This window comes from Cupressus sempervirens, chromosome 3 (genome assembly GCF_028749045.1).
Source record: "Cupressus sempervirens isolate cs-2001-9-10 chromosome 3, ASM2874904v1, whole genome shotgun sequence".
NCBI lineage: Eukaryota > Viridiplantae > Streptophyta > Pinopsida > Cupressales > Cupressaceae > Cupressus > Cupressus sempervirens.
Genome location: NC_143120.1, coordinates 880,862,626 through 880,888,764, shown reverse-complemented (window position 1 = coordinate 880,888,764; position 26,139 = coordinate 880,862,626). Strand labels below are relative to the sequence as shown.

At 36.4% G+C, this 26,139-nt stretch overlaps 1 protein-coding gene across 1 annotated transcript; it reads left to right on the top strand.

Moving 5' to 3' along the window:
- Positions 1-704: 704 nt before the first annotated feature.
- LOC149569606 (bZIP transcription factor 29-like) lies at positions 705-18,796 on the top strand. The gene is made up of 4 exons (XM_089822289.1): positions 705-2,694; positions 2,873-3,005; positions 3,184-3,268; positions 18,220-18,796. Exons 1-4 carry the CDS (start codon positions 1,157-1,159, stop codon positions 18,369-18,371), a joined length of 1,908 nt encoding a protein of 635 aa, XP_089678415.1. The 5' UTR covers positions 705-1,156; the 3' UTR covers positions 18,372-18,796.
- The last annotated feature ends 7,343 nt before the right edge of the window (positions 18,797-26,139 follow it).

Below are 26,139 nucleotides of genomic sequence, written 5' to 3'. Positions count from 1 at the left end.
ATTGATGAATAAGACCAACTACCTTGTGATCAAAACCGAAAGCAGACAAAATTTTTAAGAGGAAAGACCAATCAACTCTGTCATAGGCCTTAGCAATATCCACTTTCATAATGAACCCCTGATTGTTAGAACAAGATAAGGAGTGAATATTCTCATGAGCGAGATGATAGAGTTAAGGATCTGCCTACCAGGGATGAAGCCATTTTGTTGATCAGCGATAATCAAAAGGATCAAAACTAGACCCATTGTTTTCCTTGTCCTTTTTGTTCTTTATCATAGATGGTACTTATGGAAAGCTACACAAGATATTAAAAGCTAAAAGTCCAAAAAAGAAAAACTATTGGTGGGAAATGACAAGAGAAGAACAATATCACTCGTTATCAAAAATTTTGGTACCATTTTGGACAATCTTCTATTCTTTTCCATAGTTTTATTTTTACGTATTTGAAAAGTATTTATTCCACCTAAAAATGGCAAAATAGTCAAAGGAACCCGTATTTTCTCGTGGTTGAAAAAAACCCTTGAGAGGAAAGACACGAAGTAACGTCAAAAGCGCGATCTTTGACGTGGTCGGCAAAATATATTCCGGGCAATAAAATAATTTAAAAATAAAAACAGGCCATCGGATGTGCTTCCACGTGTCAAATCTCTCCATGCTGTGAAAAAGTTGCCAGTAAAAACGTCAGGTGTAATCAAGGTTTCTTGTTTACGGATGTAAAAGCGAGGGGAGAGGGCGCCACGTGTCGCAATGTGGGGAATCACATCCGAATGAAATTTAGTGAAAATGAAGACGAAATACGAATCAGATAGTGAAATTCACTCCCACTGCATTGAATTTGCAGTCGTCTATCGTCTGGAGTGGAGTGTTGATAACTTCGTGAGCTCCGAAACAAATTTTCTCTTTATGCCAATCAAACAAAACCGAAAAAAAAAGAATCCGTTACGCGGACGAAAATTACCGTGGAAAATTTCAGCTGGCCGGTTCTTTCTCTGCTCAAAATGTCATCAATTTAGCAGCAAAACGAGGTGAGTGAGTGATAAATCATCAGCGTAGGATTATATTTTTAGATTTTCCTTTCCGATGTAGCTAAGAATGGGGGTTTTAAGGGTTATTTTTGGATTGTTTGGGGAGTTATTAGGGTTGAGGGATAAATAGATGGAGGGAATGGGGGATAGTTACAGTGAATTCATCCAAAGGGCTGAAGAATCATCGTCATCCCCTTCGTGCTCATCCATTTTCAAACAGAAGAAAATAATAAAGGCTAGTGATAATAATAGGCAGTCTTGTTCGACTTCTATGCCGAGTCATCAGGGGAATCGGCATGGAATCCCTCATTCTCATCATCCACCATTGGGTCCGGGTTTACAGTCTCCGTACGCGCAATCGCCCTTCTCAAATTGCAATTCGTCGACACAGAGGCCTTCGCATAGCCGGTCTCTTTCACAGCCTGCATTTTTGTCGCTGGATCAGAGTTCTTCAATGTCTTCTGTTCCTGAAGCTCAGCTTTTTGATCGGTTGCCTCCTATAAGCCCTGCTTCAATGCATTTGTCAAAACGACGCAATGGCATGTCTGTTGGAGCTACTGCTGCTTCATCGGACATGTCTGGTGGCAGTTCCTTGGATGCCTCAATGGACAATCAGAATCCATTGGGAGCATCTAACAGGTCAGGGATTGCTATTTCCACTGCTGCTCACTGCCCTCTCCCTCCGTCGTCTTTTGGTAGCAGTGGCTCTGGTCATCCAGCGAGGCAAGGGCACCGGCGAGTGCACAGTGAAGTTCCTTATCAGTTTTCTCAACAATTGCAGTCATCATTTGGTCCAGTCAACGACTTCCTTACCTCTGGTACTTTGAAAGATGGTGCAGGAAGGGAACGGATTAGGGATCAACCATTTGAGGGTCAAGTTTCACGGGATTGTAAGGGTGGTTTTAACATGGATGATGATCTGAACATGGAATGCTTGAAAGAAAGTGGGGAATTGGGCAATAATTTGTATAATGTACCTGCCGAGATGCAGAACAGAGATAATGTGAAAAATTCAGAAGCTGGAGTTATTGGACCAGTGAATGATGAGAGCAGAAAGCAGATCATGGATGCCAATGACAAGGCATGCAAAGGATTGGAGACTAGAGCGGAGAAAAACCTTAAAGTGGTTGATGCAGAAAGTAAGGAAAGAACCCACAACATCTATGGTAGCAATATTAGTGAAAATGAATGTCAGGATATCGTGATGAGGACTGCTGATGGTTCTGATGGGATCCACATCAGGACAGATAGTGGAGGAAGTGATATGATGAAAGAGAAAAATGACAAGGATGCCGACTGGAGCAGCAGTGGAGATGAGGCTGACAGTGAGGTAAATCTGATAGGCAATCAGAACAGAAATGCACTGCTACTTGAAAGAGACAAGGAAGGTAATGGCCATCAGTCTTTTGGTAGCACCCGTCACAATCGGAGCATGTCTGTTGATAGCATTCTCAGTAACATGAACAGCATCAATAGTGCTAAGGACTTAAAACTGTCAACTTCCCAGAGCCAGAACAGTAGAGACTTTCGCAGGAGTTCGACAGATGTCAATATTAATTTCAAGATGGAATTGGGCAATGGAGAATTCACTGAAGCTGAACTAAAGAAGATTTTGTCCAACGAAAAGTTGACAGAGATTGCAAGGACTGATCCTAGGCGAGTTAAAAGGTATGGATAGTAGGTGGTATACAGTTTTGTATGGATTACCATTTCCAATTCCTGTCAGACCTAGGTGGAGTTAAGCAAGGTGGAAGAGATAGCATTAGTAACTCCTTCAAGCAGCACCAAGGCTTCTGATTTAAGTGATAAATTTATATTATGCAGTCTTGTTTTGTGTGTATTGTAGGATATTGGCCAATCGTCTATCGGCTGCACGTTCCAAGGAGAGGAAGATGCTATATATCTCAGAACTGGAAGGCAAAGTGCAAACTTTACAAACTGAGGCTACCACATTATCAGCCCAGCTTACTCTGATGCAGGTGTTTAATTTGGACTGTGTTAATTTATTTTGACATAATGAATTTTGTTAGCAATTTCCCAAAGCATATTTGTAATTAGCTATCTCATGAGGTTAATGAACTCTTCTTTAAGTACCCAATCAGATTAGTTGAAATTCTCATGTTGTGATCATTACATAGCACAGTTTTTTCTTTGCAGAGAGATTTATCTGGGCTGGCAAATGAGAACAATGGGCTCAAGCTTCGTCTGCAAGCAATGGAGCAACAGGCACAGCTTCAAGATGGTAATTATAAATGTTTGTGTTGTGTTTTTCTCATTTTTAAAAATGTTGCAGAAATTGTAATTTGAAATTTCATGACACAGTATCATCGTGGAAGTAAGCATGTCTTAAAAAAAAAAAATTCTGCCAATTTGTTGCATATAAAATGGTAATCACATGTGCTTGTATTCTTTGCAAAGCCTGTGAGTACTCTTTGAGTTGCTGAATACTCTCTGTTTTTTTGGGTTGGTGAGTTTTAACTGTTTTTATAGACATGGCAAGAATGCGAGTAAAACTTTTGACATGAGTGAACCGTGAAACGCAGGTTAAAATGTGTTTTTCACACGTTTTTGCCATTAAAACCATGAATTTTCTCATTTGAAATGTTATTTTTATATTTACTACATTTATAATTGAATTGTGCTAAAAGAATATGTATCTTTCACAAATTTTATTTCTTATTACTTACTAAGTTGCCAATTTTTTGTTGAGTTTTTGCCAAATTGAAAATTTGGCCTTGCCAAATCCTATGTTACTAAGCATGGGAGTAATAAAATATACAGATGGCAGTGCAGATGGTACTTCTGGTCATTAATGAAGTATTGGCGTCAGTATCCCTTTGGTTCAATAGCCCTTGGCATGTTGTTCAAGTAGGCAGCAAAAAGTCATAGTTCCAATTACCATGGGTAACAGTTACTGCATCCAGTCTGCTGGATAGACACATTTGCTTAATTTGTGGAATTCATCTCCGGTGATCTGGAAATGTTCTCTTCTAATTAAAGGGATACACTGCACATAATTGCACTAAGGAATTGGGCCAATGGCCAATATCTCTACCTTTTGGGAATATATGCTAACATTTTGGACAGCTTGTGAACTTGTGAAATGCTTTTCTATACATATATTTCTGATACCCAGAAGAACAAATCTACAAAGTGATGCATAGCTTTCTGCCTAGATCAAAGAAATTCTAAGAAGAAATCGGATTAGTTCTAATAGAGGATGAAATACTATGGATTCACACTCCAATCAGTTTGCTCAAGGATACTAATTTTCCTGTTGAAATTATCTTGAGTGAGCATAACCTGCAATCATTCGTGCTCAGATTCTAACTGAAACTTGTTTAGGATCTAGATCCTATTCAAAGTCATATGTAAGGTTTTGATACTATGTGACACAGAAAGTTCCACGTGGTTAAAAGAAATATTGATTCTCATCAGATTTACCAACTAAAAGAATAATGTCTGTGACTGGAGATTGATTAAAGTGTTTTGAACACTGCATGATCTTTGGACATCAAATATGTGGAAGTAAAAAGACTAAAGAGGTGGTAGTACTCAGTAACATCTTTTTTAATTTGCTACCCATTCAAACAGAGATTAAAAGTACTGCATAAAAAGCCTTGCATTGACTTAATTAATGCTGATAGGCATTCTACGATGGCAGAATGGTGGAGTGGGATGGTGTGAGCGTGTTAATGTTAACTTTTATTATTCTTGGTTAAATTTGACAATCATCTACATGTCAAAAGTTTAAATCTTATTATAAATAGAATATCCTTTAAAAAATAATTTAATAAATACCACATAAAATATTCGTTTAAATTATAATATTTGGAGATATAAATCATCCACTTTTTACAAAATTAAAATAAAAAGCTTAAGTTAGTAAAAAAAAAATGGAGATAAAGAAAATATAAATAATTTTAGATGTAGTAAATTAAATTATAATTATTTTGTAGTGGATATTTATTGGCATTTCTTTAGATAGATTTATTTAAGATATCTATACTAGTTTTAAGCAATTTGACAAAAGTCTACAAGACAGTGAAGATTCACGTCTCATAATTGGAGTCAAGGAAGCACTTTCTTTGGTCAACTATGAGACGTGAATCTTCACTGTCTTGTAGACTTTTGTCAAATTGCTTAAAATTAAGTCAATGCAAGGCTTTTTATGCAGTACTTTTAATCTCTGTTTGAATGGGTAGCAGATTAAAAAAATTATTACCGAGTACTACACCTTTTTAGACTTTTTACTTCCACATATTTGATGTCCAAAGATCATGCAGTGTTTAAAACACTTTAATCAATCTCTGGTCACAGACATTATTCTTCTAGTTGGTAAATCTGATGAGAATCGATATTTCTTTTAACCACGTGGAACTGTCTTTGGTCAATTGAGGGCAGCGAATTTGACTGGAAGTAAGGCAGCGATTTTTTATCTGTGCTGGGCATTAAATCTTTTCCACATAGGGCTGTAGATGCGCAGGATGCGCTTCCGGCAGGCATCCAGAGGGCTTCTGTGCCCGCCTTCGCCTCTGCCTCCACCTCCACCTCCACCTCCACCTCTGCATCCACTACAAACCAGTATGCATGGTATCTTAGCGGTTATAATGTAATTCCTATCCATGTCTCATATTCTCGCTCTTGATGACCATAAACATTGGTCAGTTTTTACAATGTCAGGAGAAACTAAACATAATTTAGGTAATCTTATTGCCCAGAAATGCATAATGTACTTGATATTGGATAATTGGCTGACTTCAATTACACTTTCGGACCTATCTGCTGAAAGATTTTTGAGCCCAAATATTGAAACAAAATTGAGCCATTATATGTCTCTAAGGTGTAGAAACAAGCCTGTAATGTACATGTTGATTCAAAATCAAGTCTTCCAATATTTTTTTGCCTTTTTCTCTTGGCAAGGGTCTCTTCTAAGGGGTTCTTGGATGATCAAAGACAGCTACGAGAATTTATGGCATACAATTTGGTTAGCAGCAGTATTTTAGAAGAAGATGCCTCCACGCTTAGAAAATTGCATATTTTGAACAAAAGTTGGCTTTGATCAAACAAAAGTTATGTTGAATGTATTTGTCGATTCTTTCCTTGCCCACATAGATGGGTGTTTTCATTGTAATGAAAATGGCAACCTGATGTAAGTCATTTGTTCTTTGGAGAAATATAAATTGTATTTCTTAATATCTTTCTTGGCCTTTTGGCTAAGATCAAATTTAAATTGTATTTCTTGGATAAAAAGAGTTTTAAGATATAATAATTTGGAGACATGGTGGTACAAGGATAGGGATGCCATCTGAAAGAGGGGATAGATGAATGAAAGGATGGATTTACTGTTTATAAATATAGCCACTATGCATGTGGATACCTGCACATCTTTATTGTCCCTATAATATGATTTCCTGTTGACATGCATTATGTCATGTACTTATTTGTTATCAGGCCCACGTAAATGCTTTGGATTTCCTGTTAAAAGGTACTTTTTCTGTGTTACCCTGGATGTCATCAAATCCTTAAAACAATAATAGTATTTTTTATTTTCATGAGCTTGTTCCTGCTTACATGACTAACCTAAGTGATCCATAAATACTAGATTATGATGGTTATCCCATACGGTAGTCACCAGCAAATAGATCTAAGAGAAGGAAATATGAACCGCATCTCGTAGGAAGCAAACTATCATGAATATGAAGGAAACTGAGAGTGGACAACAGAAATAGAGTACTTTCATCTATTTAACCTAGAGAACCTGATTTCTAAATGAACTCCAGCAAAGGTGATGCAGACAAGCCCCATATTCACTGTCTGCAATGGTAATAACAATCTTAGGCCACCTGGCACACAACTAGCTTGAAACAGATCCAATAGGGGAGAATCCGAAACACCACAGGCCATTCTTAGGATTTGTGATGCCACTGCTTCTTCATGCAGATCGGGGTTGGGTAATCACTTCAACACTTGTGGTACTCCTGCTTCAGAGTTGCCAGTTGTGTCAACACCCCTTGTTCAAGGTGTGGTTTTAAGAACTGCCAAAAACTCTGTTTTCTGAGTTAAAACACCTGCATCTTTCCACAGAAGTGCTAGTCAAACTTTGATGTACTTTATCATGAATCGAAGTGTATGCCACTTTGACTAGCCCATTTCCTGAATTATTTACATATCAGAAAATGTTATTCTGGGATTGCAGGAATTCATATCTTTAAGGATCATTGTTGTGTGTCACTCATTTGTTCTTATGAGCAATATATGCCTTGGTAATCATTTTCTTTGAGAATTTCCATCATATTTTGGTTTTCCTGATTCTTTTTCGTGCCCTTCTGCAATTTTCTAATTGCTTAATCATGATTGATGATGATTTAGTTTCCCCAACAAAAATCTTCTCTAACACGGAGACATTTGAGGTGCAAGCCCTTGTAATGCATTTTTCTCTGAGACAGAAATTTGAGGTGAAATCCCTAACAGTGCATTTTTCTTTAAGATGGGAAATTTGAGGTGAAAACCCCTTGTAATGTATTTTTCTGTAAGACATTGGAATTTGAGGTGAGAGTCATTTTTTGTCTCTAAGACGGAGATATTGCTCTTTTCACTCATAGGAGTAGCCATGGTGAACATCATGTTGAGTGACTCTTTGATGCTATCACGTTGAGAGACTCTGTGATAAACTTTGGTTTTCTCATGAGTAGGTGAAGCCATTGTAAGTGTCATGTTGAGAGACTCCATCACATGTGAATCTTGAAAATATTTCTTCTTTGCTAAGGAGTGTTGAAATTAGGTAGCTGCGAGTTATCTGCTTTCCTGCAATGTTAAGTTCAAGAGCTTGATACTTTTCTTATCATATTGTGTATGATTGTACTTCTTGAAGGTAGACGGTTCTCAACTAAATTATCTTACCGTATCACCAAAATTGGTTCTTGTGTATTGCCAATCATTATCAACTCATGCGTGCATGACTGTTCAATGATCGTGATTTCAGTGCTGAACAATTTATATGGGTGTCATTGGTTATCATATGCAACATCACCGTTATTGTAAACATAAATCTTAGTGGCTTCCATTTTGAATGGTTCATCCATGTGATGGATTTTGTCTTTTGTTATCGTTCATTGAAGTTAATAAAGAATTTGAAATGGCCCATATTTGATAATTGTCATCTGTACAAGTGCCACAACAATGAGATAATGAAAGGTTGTTCATTTCGCATGAAGAGTCAATAATGACATTTTGTGTGGTGATTCATGTAGTTAGACGGTGATTCTTGTTTGAGGATTGTAAGCCTTGGTTATTTTGGATTATTCGTTCTATGACTCCATGTAGTATCAATTTCTTTGAATCATTGTCATGACATGAATTCCTTGATGATTACTTTTTGAGTATCACAAGTCATACTACTGTGTTGCAATTCTGTTGACTGCATGTGTTATCATTCATTGGGTATTAAATATTATCATTTGCAGAGTATATGATCATTCTTGTTGCTGAAACAAGATTCATTGGGTTGTAGCTGTAGGGTTGTATCGAGACTACAATGTTGCTGACCATCTTATTTATGTTTTAGTATTAAGCATTTTGATTGCAGGAGTTACAGGGAATTTTGTTCATTATTATTTGAGTATTTTTTTCAGTTGCAGATTCATCGTTTTGTAAAGAGAGTACTATGTAATTTTCTAGTGTGTGGAGGCTCGAAAGTTTGTGAGCTCTATATTGAGGTTTTGTTATTATTCAATAAAAGGTTACTTTTTTGGTGCGGCTGGGTTTTCTCTCGAGTAGGAGGGTTTTCCCAGGGTATCTCTGGTGTTCTTGTGCTTTTTATTTATCTTTTCTTTGCTTCCATGTAGTTCCGGCTATAAATTTAACAGATCAGATATAAGGGTAGAGTCAAAACAATTTCATTTAGGGTTTTTGTATAGAATAAACCATAGCTTCTTGAATGGATGTGTTTACACTTATCTAAGTAAATAGTTTGTGTCAAACTAGAAGTTAATACATCGTTACAATCACATCTTCCTCTTCCCATCTCTAGCATGCTGTAATTCTCTATTTTATCTAATAAATAGGCCTTTTTTGCCTTTTGTTTTTTACAATTTTTTTAAGAAAATGAGTTTTTTTCTAAAAATTCAGCAATTAATCAGCAATTTTTCACAAAAACTCGGTGGTTTTTTCGCCAACTGAGTCGCAATTAAACTTTGGAAAAAATCGCGGGTCCCAAAAAATCGGCAAGTAGTGGAAACTCGCTGATTTTTCGGCGATTATGCCAACTATGCTCATGACAACTGTCAATAAATGCTCCAAAATATTAAAATACCGATGTCCCTTAAGTCTCCCTTAAGTCCTTAGAAGAGAGTCATTCGTGGAACTTAATCAAAAGCTTTGTGAAAATCTACAAAGCAAACAGTAGAATTTTGTTGAATAGTGTCGGGCCTCTTCTATTATAGTCGGCAAAGTCAAGATATGGTCCATAGTTTGAAAATCTGTTTGAAAACCGGACTGCCCTTTACCTCAACACTGTCGTCAATCAAGCTCCTTGGATAAGATAGTGTTCAACATGGTGGCATAGAGTTTGGCAAATGTATGTTAGACATAGTTACAATGTCCTAGGGGGCAAAGGGACGACAAAATGGAGGGGCAAGTTTCCAGGCCGAGGGGACAGAGGGGCCTTAATTTGGGGATTATGGGGGGACGATGGTGGGGGAGAAGGGGGTTGTATATACTATACATATGGTACTTTAAGTGTTGGGCCTCTTCTATGATAGTCCGCAAAGTCAAGATATGGTCCATAATTTGAAAATCTGTTTGAAAACTAGACTGCCCTCTACCTCAACACTGTCGTCAATCAAGCTCCTTGGATAAGATAGTGTTCAACATGGTGGCATAGAGTTTGGCAAATGTATGTTAGACATAGTTACAACGCCCTAGGGGGCAAAGGGACGACAAAATGGAGGGGCAAGTTTCCAGGCTGAGGGGACAGAGGGGCCTTAATTTGGGGATTACGGGGGGACGATGGTGGGGGAGAAGGGGGTTGTATATACTATACATATGGTACTTTAAATGCTAGTTATGAAAAGATGTCTTGCAATCTAAGACATAAATATGTAAAAGAGTAAATACTTGAACATGAAACATAAATAGTCGAATCAGCAAATAGTCAACATTGGGACATGTCTCATCCTCAGCAAAGGTGGCAAAATCTGGTGGTGTTGTTAGGGACATGGGGATAGTGTCCCCAAATCCCCGTTGCATCCTTGTCTCCGAGATGTAGGGCAAGGGGGAGAGTTGTCTCCGTGTTACTATGATGCTAGATCATGATATTCTTGTAGTTACTGAAGCAAATAGATAGTGTGGCATGACCAAGAGTTGGGAAAGCCAGTACAACACCTTGTTTAAAAATCACAATGAGAATGGAACCCGAAACAAAGATACCAAGCTTGAAGAGCTCCTCTTGGAACCCTTCCCCATTTGCAACCTTGCTACTACTCATGCATCTAATCACCTCATTGATGTTGGACACTGTGAAAATTTGGCAGCGAGGCAGGGGGTGAGGTGGAGAGGGGGCTAGTTGGGGATCTCATAGCAAGTGGAGGTGTGGAAGGTGAGGGAGCTATGATCCACAGTGGATGGAGGGGGAGAATGGTGAGGGAACAAGGCATGTCAGAAGAGCTTTAGAGACTGCAGGAGAGAGGCACACAAGGATCTACACTACAAAGTGATGAACAATTGCTTCTTGTGTCGGAGGAAATTGCGGTAGGCAAGCCTCAACTGGGTGAAAGAGGGGGAGATGGGGGAGAAGGCCAAGCGATCGAGTGGTGAAAGGATTTGCAATCCTTGTCAAACCATTGATTCATGGGGCAAGAACTCCTGCACTTGGTGTTGTTGAAAAGGGGGGAGGGGCGGTAGGGGTGGAAATGAGGGCAAACTCCACAACGTGTCCGCAAGCAAGTTGAACATGGAGGGAGCATCCCCAATTATTGATGAAAGATTCCTAGGGGAGGAGCTGCCTAAGGTGGTGGACAAAGAAGTCATGGTCATTCTCAATGAATTAGAAGGAAGTGCGAGCGGGGAGAGTCACCTTTGGAGGGTGTGAGAGGGCAGAGAGGTGAAGGGAGGGGCAAGAACATTAGGGTAAGGCTAAAGAGAGCATGGTCATCCAAGGGGAAACAGTAAGAGGTGAAGCAACTAATAGAGGATATGAGGTAAGCACAAGAAAGAGCATAATCCATGACACTCACACCACCAAAATGAGGCCAACAGGTGAAAAGACTAGAACCTGGAAAGCAGGAAAGTCCATTCAAGATCACTAGATCAGAGGACTCACATAATTGAAGATTGTGTTTGTAAACCTAGGGAACATAGAGCTGATTTGGTTGTACATACGAATTAGATTTCTGGTCATGTAGAGGAGTTTGCAGGTCTTTGGTCCATCTTTGGTTCACACATTAAAGTCATCCAAAATAATGATGTCACCCAAAGCTGTAAACTTAGTAATATACTCCTATAGGTCAACATATAGATCACCACTCTATGAGAAGTGAATCACAAAAGAAGAGGCCTATGGAAAGTAACAAGTTGCATTGAAGATGTCTCTAATGAAATCATGTTGAAAAGGCGGTCTCTAACTAAGCAAGCAACCGCCCCTCCTCGAATCCATAACCCCACCAGAAGCCCTGACCTCATCTATAAAGACTGATAACCATTGATAGCTTAAGAGGATGGATTGAGCTCTCATGAGTCTCTGTAACCACAAGAATATACGTAGAACCAATAACATTTTGGAAAAGGCCTGGCAAGGACCATAAAGTGTCGTTATTGTTCCAGCAATTGACAAGAAGGGAGCCATTGGGAGACTCCTCTCTGTCAAACTATTGTTGGGACCACTATTTGGCCTTGGAGGTCAGCCTTAGTTCCCAACCTAGAGGGGAGCTTGGATTATATTTTGGTGTCAAAAACAAAACAATAAATCCAAGCCACTTTACTTTTTGGTTATATGAAATGCATCCTTCAAGGACAATCTGTGAGCATAGCTATGCATAAATGCTGGACAATTTTACTCTTTTGATTTACTGCGCAAGGGAATTTTGCATTCTAATGAAATGGGTATTCCATTTGGTGGTAGTATTGTTTTAAATTTACACGTGTTTTATAAAGAGAAATAATAATGGAAAATAAAGACGATGTAGCTTCCATTGTTAGTTTAGAAAAATCAGATCATTTATTGATCCTTCTTCATAACAAATGCAGTAATAGTAACAGATAGTTTGAATGCTTGAATATGAATTTTTTACATAGTTGGGAGTTGTATTATAGCAATTGAAATAGAAGAACATTAACCTGGAATATCTTTAATCTATTTTAAACATGAAAATATTCATTTTTAAATTATTTTAATAACCAAGGAGAGAGTTCATATCTTGATGACTTAAAAGGGGAGAGAGTTCATTTGAAAGGGAAAAGGAGAAAGGAAGAAAGAGGGAAGCATAGGAATTAGAGAAGGAAGAAAGGAATGTGATGTCGGCAATTCTATGATGCATGTAAGGACCAATATGTCTTTAATATAAAATAACAAATTATAAAATGTTAACAACAACATATCTGCACACAATACTAGATTATTTTTTTTGTGTGTTTTCATTTTCAAGGTTAGTGTTTGATTACTAAGTAGATTTGCCATTTTTCCAAAGAAAGTTCATAAAGAATGTAATCTTATTTAGCCCTCTGAGCTCTTTTGTCCTGGGCAACTAAATTGGCCTTTTGAACCAAACCTTTATCCATGCGGGATATATATTTATTTAAGCAGCCTTCTCAGATTGTACCTCTACTCATATGGGATAGGAAATAATGTAAACAATCTAGAATTCGTTCCTCCATCCATTTGGGATGGGTTCTCATAAGGATATGAATACTTAGCACTCTGATCAACGTTTTTCACTCTTCGGAACCATCCGCATCCAAAGTATCTTGCAAGAAATTTCAGAGTCTGCCTAAGACTGTGCTAAGGTTCTTAGCAAGTTTATAAAATAAAATTTGCACCCTTCGTTGTTTTCAGGCTTATAGCCAAGTGCTAGACAATTGAGAAGAACTTCAAGTCCTATACCCCTTTGCGGCTTCGAGGCATCCAGCTGAGTATAGGTACCTTCTTGAGAATCATTCACTTTTTGAGTTTGAATTTCTTAAGTAACCACATACCTACATTGTAGGGGTGTCTTTCACCCTCTGGACTGCCTATATACCCATATCCACATGATCAAAACCCTTGGAACCCGCACTCTCTAACGATATGTAGTTCTATTGGAGAATCAACGATCGGATACACAATATTTAAATGTTATTCTGAAGGAAATCTTGAATGTCATTATATTAAGCTCCAAGCCAAGTTTTTTAGAAAATAGTTCGTCATTATATTGTTTTATTTTGTCTACATTATTTAGCCTTGTCTATACTATCCTACGGAACTGCTCTATTTTAATTAATACATGAGTGTTATCTAACTGTTGTACTCATGCTGGATGCTGTTCTATATTATGGGTAGATCATAGAATTGAGTTGGATAACTAATTGTTACTGTTTCATTGTTATGTTGTTGTCTTAAACTTTGAATGGGAATCAGGTCAGTTAGATTGGGCAGTTTACCAATGCCCTCACCTAAGTTATGACTAGTAATGAAATGGTAAACTCCAATTTGGGGCATTGCAAAGGAACTCCATACATGAGATTGGTTATATCATCTAATGAGTTAAAGTTCCTTATCCTAGCGGGAAAGAGATGTGTTTTGTGGATTATCTTGGAACTGTAATTTTAGAGACAAAAATATGATATTGAAAAATGGGACATCATATATCATTTGGTACATTTTCAATTTCATCAACATGCTTGTCATGTCCCCTTCCTAATTTGCCTAGAATCACAATTGCACAAAATTAGGGTTATGGTTGCATGCTACCAAGTAGATATTCCATTAACGATTGTTATCCTTGATTTGAATCTTGCAATTATAAAATAAACAACAAATACAAATAGACACATCTAAATATCCATTCATTGAGTAGGGTTAGATCACATCTTATGTAAGCGTATTAAAGATTGGAGGAGAGATAGGATAGGTTTGTTAAACACATTGAGATTTTGTTGGCATTACTATCAATAATGTCAAAACCTTAATACCAATTATTTGGCAGTATCTGTTGGTTGTTGGGAGTTTCAGTTGGATGTTTGTGGATGTTAGTCAGACATCAAGGTTTCAGTTGTGTACAAAACAAATTCAGTACGTACAGTTTGGGTAAGATTGTTGGATATACTTGCTTCCACTTATGAATACATCTTTTGGTACATCTGTATGTTTCAGTGATTGCAATTTGCATGGAGTTTCTGTCAATACCTGTTGCTTACAGAGTTCTTCCAACTGTTCTTGCTACCTAGACACTCTTGCAATGCATCATAAGTTTGGGTATAATGTTCATATCTTGTTCTAGAGATGTTTCATCTAGCTTCATCCATTGGTTGGTTTATATATTCTGTTTTGAACTTGGTTGTGGTGTCTCAACAGTTTCATAATATTTCGATAAATGTAATGTGAATCATATACATCTTATGTGTGCTCTATATTTAGGTATTGTGGTTGTTTGTTGAAAATATTTCTTAAGTATGACCTAAATTTAGGTTTGGTGATAGCATATTAATTTATTAAATTAAAGTATAATATCATTTTGATGTGTGGCTGACATGATCATATCTTGTTTTAGAGAAGTTTCATCTAGCTTCATCCATTGGCTGGTTTAGATATTTTGTTTTGGACTTGGTTGTGGTGTTTCAACAGTTCCATAATCTTTCGATAAATGTAATACGAATTATATACATCTTATGTGTGCCCTATATTTAGGTATTGTGGTTGCATGTTGTAAAGATTTCTTAAGTATGACCTAAATTTAGGTTTGGTGATAGCATATTTAAATATAAGTGTAATATCATTTTGATGTGTGGCCAACATGTTCTTTGGTTTGGCTGACATGTATTAACAAATCTTCATATAAATAAAGGAAGCATCTTGTATCTAAGTCATGTATGGTACGAGAGAGCAGTTGGAGGTGATATAGTGCAAGGTTGAGTCTGTGAGTACTAGGAGGTGAGATATGTAGAGATAGGAGTGGAAAGATTGACGTGATTTCAAGCAAAGCTTTGCAAACGAAGTTGCAGTGGATCAGATTGGAGCATACAATGAAAAGATCAGTAATTGGATCCACTGTTGATTGGGGTAACTATAGTAAATAATGCATGTTCAGACGCAATCTTATTAGTTCATATTTTTTCTATAAATTCTATCTACTGTTATACATTTGTTGTACAAGGGTAGTTAGCCCGACTGACAGTGTAGTGAGCAATCGGCAGTTAGCCCTTTTGTTAAATCACCTTAACCAGTGTTCATTTCATGAGAACTAGTTTCTCTGTGGTTTTTCCCTGTTTAGGTTTCCATGTAAATTCTGGTCTTTATTGTGCTGAAACTCTATGTTTCTTATGTTTGTAAGTTTCAATATCTTTTAAATGCTTACTGATAAACAGAGACTAATGAAATTGGACGAGTATAGTTGTGTTAATCATTCAAATGGTTTATGAATGTATTGGATCAATAAAGTTTGAACAGAGGGTTTTGCCTGAAGCCATTTCCATGCTAAGCCTAAAGAGTGGATCTATATAAAAGCCCTCCTTTTGCTTGCCTAGTGGTGTACTTGTACATGTTTTGCCTATCAATGTCTCTTCTTCCTCAGAAACACATACCACCTAGTGGAATTTGGGTTGAGGTTGTAAGGACAGTTTCTCAATCCTATTCAGTGGTCTCTTAGCCCCCTTACATGATGTAAGTGCTTCTCCTAGCCTCCATACATGATGCAAATGTCTCCTTGGCCACCAAATAGGGTGCAATTCCTTCTTCCAGCCCCTTACATAATGCAAATGCCCTTATGTTACCTCCTTACACAATGGAAGTGCTTATGTGATATAACTAATTTAATTGAAGATGTTCCTTTGAAAAATGTATAAGGTGCCTCAAGCTTATTCCTTTCCATCAAGCCCCTAGGAGCACAAAATGACAGCCTCCATTTGGCCTCTCAATTCCCTTCGCATCACCACTACTTGAATGAGACTTAGGTGCTACTTGCATCCCTTATATGTATTTCACCGTAATGTGCATTAAGAATTCCCTTAAAATCTTCCCTAATAACCCATCTGCATCATGAAGTACCATGGGAGATTACTAGGGTGCCTCAAATCTGTCCATCAAGCCCAAGAGCATGGAGTGACACCTGCCACTCAGACTTGGTTCAATGGCTTCATGTAAGTGGATTCATAAGCTCAAGTTTAGATAATGCTACTGATCAAATTAGATGACTAGTGCAAGCAAATCTTTTTGTGTTAATCCATCCTCTCTGAAATTAGAGTATATGGCATACTCTCTATATGCTAAGTTGCTGAAACATATCTAAGTGTGGATGTGTGTTTAGTATGGGGAAAACATGATCTTAAGTACTAAAGGTCCAAAATGTCATGCTTGTTTACTCACATTTGACATATGCAGGATTACTACCTTCCTATATCGCTCTGTTGCTTTCCTAGACAGTTCTGCAATAGCAAGTTTTGTAGGGCTCATATTTATGATACACAGATATTACTTTGTTAGGTATACTTGTTGACATACTAATGGATATTAAGGGTCACCCTCGAGTTTGGTAACCACGTGAAGTCATCTGAGGATTTAAAATTTCAAGGGAACTGCAGATTGCTAATAAAAGTTTTCACAGCTTCTAAAAATGTTCATTTTCAACAGATTTGGGATAAATTTGTGGTTTGAAAAGCAGGTGATTTGGACCTTCTGGTTTGTTCTTAGTTTTATGATATCTGTATCTTTGATGTTGGGAGACTTTAGCAGTATTGAAACAGTTTTGGTAAGTACTTAAGGGCATCTCATGTACTACATTCTCAAAAAGTTAAACATCTATTTATGCTTTAATTCTGAATATTGATGGAACAATCTGAAAAAAAGTAAAATTAATTGGCATTACATAGTCTATTATTGTTGATATTAACCTGATTGCCTTCATAACATTCTCATAAACGATTACATATATAAGACAGGATATTTGGAATCCAGTATGTTGAGAGATGCTTGAAATTTGGATAGCTGTATAGCCTTTTCCTGGCATGCATATACAATGGTGCTTTGTGTATTTTCAACCACAGCTATATATAAGTAGCCTTTAACAGACAGCTATAGGCAATTATGGTCACTATTAATTTTCTATTGATTTCTTGTGTAACATGTAACGGATAAATAAATCCTAACCATCTTCCTCGATGATACAAGGTTGGTTCTATGTACCATTTCAAATATTTGAAAGTTAACATTTATATATTCTATTTCATAAGGAAAAGCTTTATTTTAGGATGAATGCAAGAGTGAAGATGTACCATGTGATTTGTTTTGAGGCGCCAATTTCTTCTTCAAGTCACTTTCACAGCTATTAACATTTAATCGTGGGCTTCATTTGTAGTGTTTACTTTTAGTTGAAATGCTTTGATAAAGACGACTTCAAATCCCAGCTAAATGATCTCTTACAGGCTTGAATAATGGTATTTGGTTAAAGATCACTAGATTGTTTTGAAAATGCACATTAGTGCTTCTCTATGACTATATATTGCATAGGTATATTAGAATATTGATATTAAAAAAATGCAACATATTGGATTTTGTGTTATATTCTACTGACATATTGCATAGCACCTTTGTATCATATTCCTGGACTTGCCTTACTGCAGCTTATTGTATTTACCTATTACAATGACATGATCATCCCCCTATTTCATCATGATCAAACCCACTCTTGAAATTCTCTCACAATTTGCACTTGCCTTTTGAGTTTGAACATTAATTTTAGCAATGGATCAAGAAAAATGAATCTGTTTATAAAATTTAATATATGAGTAATCTTGAATACTACCAGGCACGCCCTTAATTTTGGCTCTTAATATGTGTGGATATATTCTAATACAATGCCTAGTTTACGTAACACATGTTTTTTAGATATTGTTGAAATGCATTACATTAGACAACTCATAGTTGGTCTAATAGATTGTGAATCTTACTTGGTCACATTCGTTCTTTTCTTGTCTAACTGTTAGCCATACTGTTTTTACCATGATTAGCATTGAACAAGGCACTAATGGAAGAGGTCCAGCGTCTCAAATTGGCAACAGGGCAGCCAATTGCAGAGCAATCTTCTGGCTTGGTTCAGCAGATCTCCTTGAGTTCACACCTATATCAGCTTCAGCAGCACGGTCTTCAACAGCAACAGTAAGTGGAAGATAATGTACAATCTTCAGGCCAAAAAATTAGTCAAAATGGAACTTTTCAGAATAGCAACAATGCTTACCAGCAGTTTATGGGCTCTGTCTAACAAGATGCTTCAAAAATCAGTGTCAGTTATTGTAGCAATAATTTGTTTTGAAGAGCATTTCTCTGCTTCAGTTACCTTTGTGTCCATGCTCTTGTTTACATATGCCAAGCTTTGAAGAGCACAGAGGAAGAAGTGTACTGATCTGGGCTCCATTGTATGTATATTTAATGAAGAGAGGGTAATTGAGTGCTTTCCTCTTGATAGTTTGGGTTCTATAGGGTCTATGTCGTGCAGAGACAAATATTTATTAGATTATATTTTAGCATTTCATTGTAATTCTTTGTTGGGCTGAGATGAATGATATCATTGATTTCCATCTTTATTTATATTTAGTTGTTGGTAATATTTCTGTTATTCGTGCATAAATAGTGTAATGTCATAAGAATGAGAGTATCCATATTTGCAAAATTGTTGCAAATGTCATACTTTTAGGATTAAAAAATGGTCTAGATAAATTAGTATGAAGTCAGGGTGACATGGAACAAAAATTAGAAACTATAAAGAAGTTACACTGCTTTACTGACCTTGATTGAACTGGAGCACAGGAAGGAAGGCCCTGTCAATGCATTGAAACAATTGAGTTCTTTTAAGCCTCATTTAATCTTTTGCCTAATCAAGTAACTATAGCTCATAACCCTGCAACGTCTTTGGACCAATGATTACCCAGTTCCCAAGTAAAGTCCAACTCAATAGGATCTTGCACTTTTGTCTTATGGAAGGTGTTAAACAGTGCCTTCTTCACAGATAAGGGTTAATTGATGATGTAGGCAAACTCAACCAAGTGACGTATTCCCAATATGCTGTTGATCTATACCATAACATGTACTTGAGAACATAGCTTACTATTTCTATCATTCCATCAATTTCAGAATTGTAAGAAAGGATATGGAAAGGTTTGGTTAAAGCAGCATCCAAGATGCCTTCAATTGAATTTGTCCCTTTCTATTACCATTAACTTGGACATTTGATGTTGAACTATTTCTCAGGAATCTCTTGGTGAGGTTTGACCTAAGTTTGGTATGTGTAGGGTATGCAGCTTTGGTTACATTAGATTATCCGCTACCATGAAAATAATGTCAGAATTATTCAGAAACTTGGAATTTTTTTTGGTTAAAATCATAGAAATTACTAGCCACTTGTGCTTAAGAATGCCAGTGGGTATATCTCACCTCTAGAATAACACACTGGCTAGCCTACATTGTTTGACATTCTAAGCATTTCACTAGAAAAGAAGCTACATCTTTCTTCAGACTCATCCATAAGTCCAAGTTCAAGGTATGCTAACACCTTAATCACTCTTTGACGTGTCAAAAATGGTGGAATATGCCCCTCTTACAAGCGAACGTTTTACAATGGCAGTTTTAGACTACCTCGCACTCTATGAGTTCTACAAAGAGCTCCGTAAATGTGGGAAAGTCGAAAGGTTAGCATTAAGCTGTTCACTCACCTACGGAGGTTCATCAAAAAAATCGGCAAATTTTGACATATGGATTAGGAACTGTAGGTGCTCAAAGTTACCTTAGACAGCCATTGGGTCATTTCCCCTAATAACATATTATCTTTAGGTCATTACAAATAAAGCCCATCACAAGTAAATATGCATATATAAATTTATAATATTGTATGCTTATAAATAGCACAATAAATGAGAACCAAATGAGATTTTCTCACTTTGAATCAAATATAGCAACTTAAAATTTTGTGAGGTCAAAAGTTCAAGTTGTTAACAAATTTTGTACGAGCAACTCGAGCCCCTGCCTTTGGTGGGCTGGAGGTAGGGAAGTCTGGTAGAGGGAAATGATAGCGAGGCTAGTTTCAAATTCAGAAAGTAGGAAATTTTAGTGTTGTATAGTAGAGTGTGACCTAAAAAGTGATTAAAGATTTTAAAAGTAAATGCTTTGACCTTACACAATACTCTTGATTGACAAGTCAGATTTAGAAGTCTTAAGCAAACAAAACAAAACAATTTGCATAAGAAACCATATAGATGATGTATATTGCATCTTCGATGTCAAACATCTTAGTGTGATTGGCTGTCTAAAATCTGCTGCACCAATTCCTTTTGTAGTTGCTTTTAGTTCTAAGCAAATGGAGCATCCAAAAATTAAAAATACTCTCTTTGAAAGGAAACCTTGAGCTGATCCTTAATGATCAAGATGATTAATGTAGCTCTATTAAGTATAGGCATAATAGTGTTTGGGAAGATTGTTGGCTATTGTTGTAGAGCTTGTGGTAGTGGTAGTTGGTGGAAGGTAGCAATAAGGTTAGAATTTACTCCACATTTAAATTGTATTTGATATTATATTATAAATTTCATACAACTATCTTATCATATCAACTTATCGATCTTTTTGTTTTTTTGATAGGTAACATTATTGGTATTATATTGATATTAAAGAGAGATTACAATATTTGAGGTATGGTCATATACCTTACTACCATATATCTACTTGTCCCAAGGCCATACATTTTACATTACAAAAAAGTACAGAGTATTAACACCCTACCAAAAGCATGGATTGTCCAAACCAAATACAAAACAAAAAGATGCCCGCATGCTAACGCCGTTGTCTCCACCATCATCCTGTAGCTACTCCTTAAACCAACACATTGTCTCCTTGCGTGTGAATGTTGGCATAGAGCGAACATTTTACACAAAAATCCCCTGCCTAACCCATCGACACTTACTACAACTATCCCCCTCCTCTTCAAGCAGTGAGGCATCCACCCAAACACCCTTTGCTGAGGAAGCTCCCCCTCTTGCTAATTCTTCTTCATGAGTTGATGGCATAGTGGTTGCCTTGGAGCGAGCGTGCTCTTTCTCGGTGCAACCTTCATAAAACCTCGCTTGCTCCCAGCCAACACCCAAATTCTCCCAAGCAAAAAATCCACAATCTTTCTCCAACCTTGCTCTGCCTTTGGGAGATGCACTCCTTGTGGATTTGTAGAGGACCACACTGCCAATGGATGAACAGACGATTCCCCACCACCAATCAATCTCTAAGGCTCCTCTCCCATCTCTACACCCATGCCCAAGATAATTCATTTAATTATATCTTCCAACCCCAAAAGCCATTGCATATCCACACAAGCTGTGACTATACAACAAACCTTCTCCTTCGTTTCACCCGGCATTAGTGCCAACGCCAAAAATAGAGATGCCACATCCAGGTTCAATCGCCGCTTCCAATATGCATCCAGGTACTTCGTCCCAAACATCTGTTGGACTCCCTCCAAGAAATCCAGATCATCAAACACAAAAATGTTCTTAAGGCGCCAAGCAGTGATATTACCCTCGTAAGTTTGTGTCTAATTCTCAGTGCCTAAAGCAATATTTGCCTCCATTTTTGTTGTCTTTGAAAACTCTAAAATTTAGCTTGTCTTTTGCCTAAATTTAACTTGCGTGGAACTCTCTGAAAACAAGCATATGTCGGGGTGCCGAGAAATGATTACACAATCTGACACGCATGGAGGATTGGGATCTCTGCATGCCGTAAAATGATAAATGTCATCGAGAGTAGGAGTCATGATGCCTTCCCCAAGAAATTGGCCAAGACGTAAAGATATTATTTATAAAGTTGGCCAAGGCATAAAAATCTCTCTTTAATCTAATACAAGGAGTCTAAGGTCGTCAAAAATTTCATTCCGAGTTCCCATCGTTGCATTTGCGCCTATGTCAGCCAACATGTTTGCAACCCTATTCACTTCTCGGAATGTATGGGAAACCTTGAAGTCTTTCAAATTCCAGTAGCACTCCTTTGATCTGCTGAATATATTTATCAAGGTGCCAAGCCTCTATCTTCCCTTTCTTTATGTCATTTATGATTATCTCTAATCCCCTTCCAAATCGACTCTTCTAATGCCTAGTTTAGCTCTTGAGACAAGAGTCTCTTTTGTTGCATAACATTCAGCCACATTATTGACGGTTTGCAAGGAAGGCAAGAGTATTGCCCTTGTAATATCTTGCTACACAACCACACCCTGAAACCCCCGGGTTTCTTTTAACCGCCCTGCCAAAGTTAATTTTAACCCATCCTTCCTCTGGTAGTGTCCAACAAACCTTTACCATTTTTTGAATAGAATTGACCCTACCAAGCCCATAAATGGGAAACTTATCGATCTTTATTATTTTCTTGTTAAATATTCCTAAAACTTTTTTAAATGTTGCAATTCGATTTATTATTGCCATCATTACTAAATTGATAATATTCAGTGTTAGAATCTTTATCTCTTATTGTTAAAAAACCTAAATATAAGATTCATTTTTATTTAGTTTTTAGATTTAAAGTTTAATCTAAATTTGTATCTTTTGAATTAGTCTAATAAACTAGAGATCTTTTTTTCCCTTCCTATGTAGAAAATATAATTCATTTGGCTCTACATTGGATTATAAAACCTAATGGCACGCTGAAATAAATAAATTAACACAATTGGGTGAATATATGCATGATTCCTGAAAATTTAAGTACACACCTACAAATCTATTTATTATCTTAAATTAAATTGAATTAATATAAATCGATAAAGAATAATACAATATTTGAGGGTCCAATATTCATCGAGACAACTAAAAATGGCATCTCAAGCTTGTAAATCGCCAAGGAAATGGGCAAATGAAAATTTTTAATGCATTAGATGGCCAAAAAGAAATCAACCTCAAAGGAAGCCAACCTAAACATTGTGAATGATTATGTTATTCTATGATATATCATTAATCGTAATTTGTTGATGTTTTGGTAGCTTTAGTAGGATAAACCTGTGAGACAAAGAGAAGTTAATATAACTACAATGATTCAAATGTGTATGTCTACACACACACACACACACACACACACACACACATGTTGAGATTATGGGTGTTGCACATATTGTATAATATTGTTATATTGTATTATTTTATTTTATTATATAATGTTGTAACTATGAGCACCTAGATGGACGTGTAACATATAAATTTTTTTATAAGATATACTTGATGAGTTGTATTGTAACATCATGATAATATTTGATGTAATTATTTAATATTAGAGAAAATATTAAATGTTCAGTATTAAATGCGAGGTTAATGAGTTAAGTAGCACATGGTTTATGCAATACCACTTGGTGGTTTTGTGAGACTTGCTACTATATAAGTAGTCACAAGGCTAGTTGTAGAGACAAGGTGAGAAGGACAAAAGGGCAACAAAAAAAGTTGAGCAAGATAAGACTTGATAGGTTAGCCAAGGGAGCATTTGTGAAGATTGGAAGCATGACATGGGATGTGTAGATTCATGCTTGTTCATATGGATTTTTTGGTTGTGGCTATGGTTTTGAAAATTTCAATGATTATATTGTAATGATATTTTTTGTTGAATAATACATGGTGATAGATTTTTTTGAGGGTTGGGTTTTTCACTCAATGAGGGTTTTCTTGTGTCACATTTTTTTGTGGCTATGTTGTCTATTCTCTTGCATATGGATTTCAATTACATATTTATTTCATATCTATTATAATTTATGTGAAAACAGTTATATTTTTTGTTGCAAATTTTCTTACAAGTTGTATCAGAGCTATGGTTTTATTGTTGAAACCCTAGATTGAATCCATGAGAATGCATGAAAGGATAAAAGAGAGAGTAAGATATATGAAGTTTTATAGATTATTTATTGTAGACCTAAGGTTTTTGGATTTCTTGTTATGATGGGATATTGGAAAACTTTGGGCATGTGAAATTATTGGTCAAATAAAAAATTTCAGATGTTTCATTTAAATGAGGGTTTTAGGGGGGAGATTGTAGAAATGACCACTTGGGCAAAAACATACCTAACCACTAAATCTAGGACAATGTTTCTATAAATTTTGATATATAACATGCCATACTTTGGCCATGTTGATAAAAAATACAAAAGATTTTTAGTTTCAGTCCATGACAGTCGTCAAATTAAATTATGTTGGAATTTTCGTCATAAAAAAAAATTGTAGCAAAAATGGAAAAATGACTGTCTTGGTAAAACAGTCATAACTTTATCTCAAAATATCAGATTTTGGACTTCTTATAGTCATTGGAAAGCTAATCCAGAGCACTACAACTTGGTCAAGATTTGAGTCTGTGATTTTGACATTTTGTTAAGTTTTAAGAGTTCAAAAGTTATTTATTATTTATTTTAAGCACAGATTATGACATAACTTGGGCATATGGAGTCAGATTTAGGATTTTGAATAGTCAACAGAAAACTCTTGGAGAGCTCTATACATATATTGGTTCATATTTGGTGCAGGTTTGGCATAATTTATTTGATGATATATTGATTTGAATGGTTTATGATATATATTGACTATGGTAACATTGTGAGTTTATGACATTTTGTATTATGAAGATTTGAATTTGATGTCATTGTATACTCAATTCATATTTTAGATTAGTCTCATGATAATATGATTATCAGTATTTGGTTTGGATATATATGATGAATTGTTGGGTCTACAAGTTGTGCACTGTTGTAAGCGGTATATACTTGCAAGATGCATTTATAGCTTAGATATGAGTTGTATTTGCCCATTGATATTTCATTATTGATGCATATTCATATTGGTGTCTTGGATTTGGGTTGTCTACGCTCATAGTCACATGATTTGTTGATTTGTCTTCATGTAAAGGGGATGAGATGTTGTTACCAAGTATAGTCATGGTGGAGGATTGTGATTGACTATTTTATGTAAAAAGGTTAGACACATTGAGAGTTAGTTGCTCGGTTCATGGATTCATGATCTCATATATTTTGGCATGATATGATTGGATATACAGATACATCCTTGATGTTCATAGATTTGGATTCTTGATTTACTTATGGCGGTATATCTTCTTGGTTGAGGATAATGGTTATTTGGTTTCTTTTAAGGAGCTCAAGATGTGTACTTTGTGTTCTTTGATAGTTTGATGTCTTAGTTGATTCTTATGATTAGATGATGGTTTTTTCATCATGATATCATGGATACATGATTTAGTGGGAGCTTTTGATAGTGATGAGGTGGTAGTGCAGGATTAGTTCTTGGTTTGGTCTGTATCTTCTTTAGTTTTGTGATTTTGATTTTAGTTGGTATTGACACTTTGGTTGTCTGTGTAGAACTGGAGGATCTTCATATAGAAGATGGATGTTATCATGACATGGGTGACTCAGTACCATAGTTGAGTGAGAGTTGTTGGCATTGATATATTTATCGAGTATTTGCAGATGTTGGAGGTTTTTCTTAGATCCTGTTGTTGCATTAGCATCTTTGATATTTGCATGGTACACTTGTTATCTTCATGGTATGTGGAGATGGTTCTTAATGTTGTGTAGAGATGGTTGTCGTAATGGTGTGTGAAGATGGTTGCATCTTGACGACTTATGAGGTTCTTGGTAAACATGTGGTTTATGGTTTTATTTGACATGTTAGTTTTGGTAGTAGGATGGTTTTATTATTATGTCATGGTATACTCTTGATATGCATTTAGAGTTTTGATGTGTTATGTATGTTCATATGAGCATGTTATCTCTTTGGTTGAGATGGTTTAGATCATGTTGTCATGTTTATGTTCTTGAGGCCATGGTTGGAACTTTGACATTGATCTTGGTTTAGTTTCTTTGTATTGAGTACATTGATCATTTGTTGGATACTTCATGATATTGCTATGTTGCATTTGGAGTT